Consider the following 4,683-nt stretch of genomic DNA (forward strand, 5'->3'; position numbering starts at 1 on the left):
AACATTGTGGGTATTTTATGACATTAGAACTGCTGAGAGTATAAGAAGCAACCAATATGGCTGACCTCAGGTGTGTAAGCTGGCATTAGATGGTCTTGTAGTTACAAGCAATATCAGCTGCAATTAGTTTCTAAAATTGTACATGTAGATTTTATCTATTTGTGAACGTGCCCTTATCCTTCATTCTTCCATGGAAAAGATGTAAGGATTCAAAGTTCTGCACTTGTATGCAGTTTAGGTCAGGTGTGGATTGCAGCAGGTCTCAGTGCACATGCAAGGGAGAGAAGACACTTGTCTTCAGTGTGGTACCTGCCTGCTTATGGCCAGCCTATGATATTATCACACATTGATAACATTATTTACATTAGGCTGATTTTTTTTAATGTGTATATTTAAAAAACCTAAAAAAGACTGGTCTATGAATTTTTATCTTCTTCAAATTTGTATGGTTATTCTGGACATGAGAGTGTCATCCTGAATATAACTCTAGTTTATAAATAGCTTTACAAAGCAGTCCAGGATAGGTGCTTATAGACATGTTAATTGTATCCTGTTTTTCGTCAAAATTCAGTTGCTGCCATCAGGCACAGTTACATAGAAGATAGGGTTGGAAAAAGACAGAGGTCCATTCAGTCCAACCATTGTGTATGTATGAGTGTGTGACAGTTTGATTATTCTAAGGATATACATGCCCTGTATATTGTGCCTATTGAGGAAGGCATCTAGAAGTTTTTAGAAGTTGTCAACACTCCCAGCAGATACCACTACCTGGGGGAGTTCCACATTCTTGCTACTCTAACTGTAAAGAACCCCCTGCGGAAATTCAGATGAAACCTCTACTCCAGCTGCAAATTGTGGCCATGTGTCCTCGCCAGTTACCTTGGTTTGTTACCACTGCTACAGTCATCATTGATTAATTTGTAGATAGAGGACATGTCTCTTCTTAAATGCTTCTTCTCTAAGGTGATTACATGTGATTGACTTAATCATTCATCATTGCTGCAGCCCCCTTTCTAATGTCTTTGCCCTTTGCAGAACTCTTGTTGATTAGTGAAACTCCAAAGTTTCAACTATCTTTCAATAATTATGTTCTACACTAGAACTCGTGTAAAGTTTTGCCTTGCACTCTCTTACTTTTTTTTTTACAAATTATCTTTAATTCAGACAAAACATGACATTGACGCTGCGATGATGGAGAAGGAAATATTTTGTGGAGAAATCAAGGAAAACCCAGTGGAAAGTCTTAAATGCTTGCTGAATGAACTGTGCATACCTTTACTGAGGGCCCAAAAAGACTGGGGTTCCTGCAGCCAGAAGAGTGTCACTCATTTTCTATCAAGTCTGGAGAAATATGTTGCAGCCATTGAAGAAGCTGCTGTTATAAACAACTCAGAAAAGCAACATTTAACAGTAAGAATATACTTTATATAGTTAGTTTACATTTTTGTTTTGTTTGTGATACTACTTTTGTGAATATTTAATGCACAATTTTAATTTTAATTCTGTTTCAGCATGTTTTTATTGTTTTTTTGTTTTTTTTAGAGAACATAGAATCAAGTGGTTAAAATAAAACAACCAGTAAGGCTCCATTCACACTGGCGCAGCTGCCCGTGCCTATTCGGCTGTATGGATATATATGCGGAGCCGCTCTAAACAGAGAAAACAATGCACTTTAATGTGCATTGTTCAGACTATTGCGGGGACTGTGTGGTACAAAACCGCACGGCCCGCAAAATAGTACAATCGTGATAATCCAGCAGATTATGCACATTTTCGGCTATTTATTAGCCGCAAACGAGCGGCATCCATGCGTATTAAAAATGTTAGCATTTTCAGCCCACACGGAAAACTGTGCGGGAAATGCAAACACTATATGTGTATGGAGCCTAACTTGGAGGAGTGAAAAATAGGTGTGTAGGGGGTTTATGTGCAGACTGCGTTTCAAACAGGTCCATGGAGAAGTAAGGTTGGGTAGGCAGGTATGATAAGGTGGGGGTGTTGAGATTCTGTTCTAGAATGGAGTGTGGTAGGGTAGTATAAATATTGTAAATATTCTAAACATGACAGAATATTTGTTGCTGGATATAGAAACAAATGATGCAGCAGCAGTAAAAGTTACATAATTGTGAACTTTGGAACATGAATTTCCCCATGTCCAGGTCTGAATTGAAGATCCTTATATCTAAGAACATGTTTTTATATTTGTTAGGGTGTTATATTTCTCCTGTTATACTAAAGCCTAGATGGTTTTGATGGTTTAAGGGCTGTGTGGGAACTAGGTTCTTTATCTTTCCCCACTATATTAATTGCATATACCAATTGCTGCAATTCTTCCTTTTCTCCTTGACTGTGAGCATCAAACCCTTACCACAGAGATCCTAATGGAACTATGATTGTTACCCTTCTTGATCTTGACCTAAAAAGGGTACGCATGGCATGAATCCTTATGAACCTGCTGTCGCCACCCTTCCGCCTGGCATCCCTTAATCAGCTGATCGAAGGAGCAGGTTGGAAACTTCTTGGCCAAATGAAGCTGGCAGCCAGTCAGCTGCTAGCTCCGTACGGGTATTATGACATTGGCCAGCAGCTGCTGTTGGAATTCAATGCAAACAGCAGGGGATTCATCGATCAACACTTGCAAGCATTGATGGAAAAATCTGTTCTATTTTTCCATTTAGCCCATGAGTTAAACACAGAAAGGAAAGAGAAAGATGGGCTTTATAGGTGACTCATAAACAATGCGGTTAGACATAATATCACATAACTCATTCTTGTATAGTAAAATTCATATTTAATAACATAATTCCATAATTAACAAAAAATGGCATATACAGGACATACCACACATCTAAAAACAGGACCATTCAACATATAAGCAGCATGTCACCTCTAGGAATCCGTACAGATTGATATTGTGCAAAATAGCAATAATTAACACTCTTGATTTATTGTAAATTCATAATAAATTAGATCAGTCAATATATAATTTTTAAGATCAGTCAACAAATTAATGATATATAAATTCATATTGTTAAATGTTCCAATCAAAAATCTGTACGTTTTCATTCTTCGACGCGTTTCGCCGTAGCTTTTTCAAGAAGTTTATAGAGGTGGCCTATCAAATCCATATGAGTATTGTAGTAAGCACTCAAATAATTGAAAATAGCAGTTTTGCCATACATAACATTAGCTGACATAAATCAATGAATGAGATAAATACATAAATACCATGTATAAAAATTCCTGGGGACGAGCAGATTCACATCTAGGGGAGTCCCTCCACTTCTCCAGGAGAAGAGAACCAGGGATAACTCATGGGCTGTATGGAGGAGGAGGTATCTCTATCTGTCCTTGTGCGACCTACAAGATTGAATTATAAACCAAGGCTTGCCTATATATAACTTCAGTAATTACAATGTATTGCATCTAGCATTGCAAAGCCACCTAAATATAAGATACAATGGAACAGCTTCTCTGAGCCTTACTGAATCAGTGGTATGATGTATCCAAACTGAGGTTCGATACAATTGGCCTTCACAATAGGTACAGTTGTGTCCATAAGTAGCAACCACACCCGTCAATGTGTCTCATCCAGATACCATCTCTGTCACTTACAACCCTTCATTGAAGTATAATAGAATTGTATATAAAAATTATCAAGAATCATCCTTATTAGTATCAACGTTTAAAATAAATGGTTATTCCATTCAGAAAATCAACCCAAGAGAAAGTGACCAGATATAGTAGATAAGAAGCACTGAATATATCCCATGACGTGATTAGGGTACCTTGTGACTTGTTCAAGCTCCTCAAGTGTCCAGGACCCACCTCTACCATTCTCCATGTCCCGAGTCTCCCTTGCTCTAGATGTTACCCACCGCAGACACACACGCCGCCTCAATCAGTCGGCGTGTAATGTCTGCGGCCGGGGCGGGCACTTGGTCCACACCTGCGCTCTATAAGAGCGCCTCCGAGAAATGGGAGCGCCCCAGCTGTTGCTGGGCCACACACCCCGGGGGCCGTCAGCCCAATGGAGTGGCGCCAAAGTTAGCGCGCCGTCCCATCTCACGCCGAAAGAGGCCGCGCCCTCCCCCCATCAGCGCGTTAACCGAACTGTCAGTACCGGGACAACGGCATCAGCATAACCTCAAGGATCAATCAATATCGATCAGAGATGAAGGGATGCTGAGGTGCAGACCAACCCCAATGTTGTATACAGGGGATCGGCCCGCTAAATCAATCCTGGATGAGATGGATAGTATCCCCCATGCGCGAACTCAAGCCCCATGACAAAATATCTTGTTTAGCCATATTACATACATCAATTGTAAAACAATAATATTGAACATACAGTGTATAATGGTAAAATAATACTAAACAACAACAGGGTCCTATCATCAAGGTAAAATACCATCTAAATAATAAGTATTAATAAATGGTGCTGTGGTGCTGTGGTGCGATAAGGTGCTGGTAGCAATAAAAGTGTAATTGAGTGCTGTTTGAACAATTGATTATTTATTGTGTAAACATTAGACATCTAGGTGCTCCTTGGAATCATGTGATGTGAGGTGAATAGGGTGAATAGTGTAAAACCTACATCTCCCACTCCTTCCCCATATGAATATGTGATGTGATGGGATTGTACCCATAGTAACCCCTCCCTCCCCACCCCCCCCACGCCTC

General features: G+C 39.8%; 1 protein-coding gene across 1 annotated transcript in view; it reads left to right on the forward strand.

Moving 5' to 3' along the window:
* Positions 1–1,188: 1,188 nt before the first annotated feature.
* LOC108798581 (dynein gamma chain, flagellar outer arm-like) overlaps positions 1,189–4,683 on the forward strand; it is a 113,473-nt gene continuing 109,978 nt past the window's right edge. The window contains exon 1 of the mRNA XM_018570340.1: positions 1,189–1,410. Coding sequence (XP_018425842.1) covers positions 1,189–1,410 — 222 coding nt within the window. The remainder of the gene's footprint in view (positions 1,411–4,683) is intronic.

This window comes from Nanorana parkeri, unplaced genomic scaffold, assembly GCF_000935625.1.
Source record: "Nanorana parkeri isolate BGI_ZX_2015 unplaced genomic scaffold, ASM93562v1 scaffold1511, whole genome shotgun sequence".
Taxonomy (NCBI): domain Eukaryota; kingdom Metazoa; phylum Chordata; class Amphibia; order Anura; family Dicroglossidae; genus Nanorana; species Nanorana parkeri.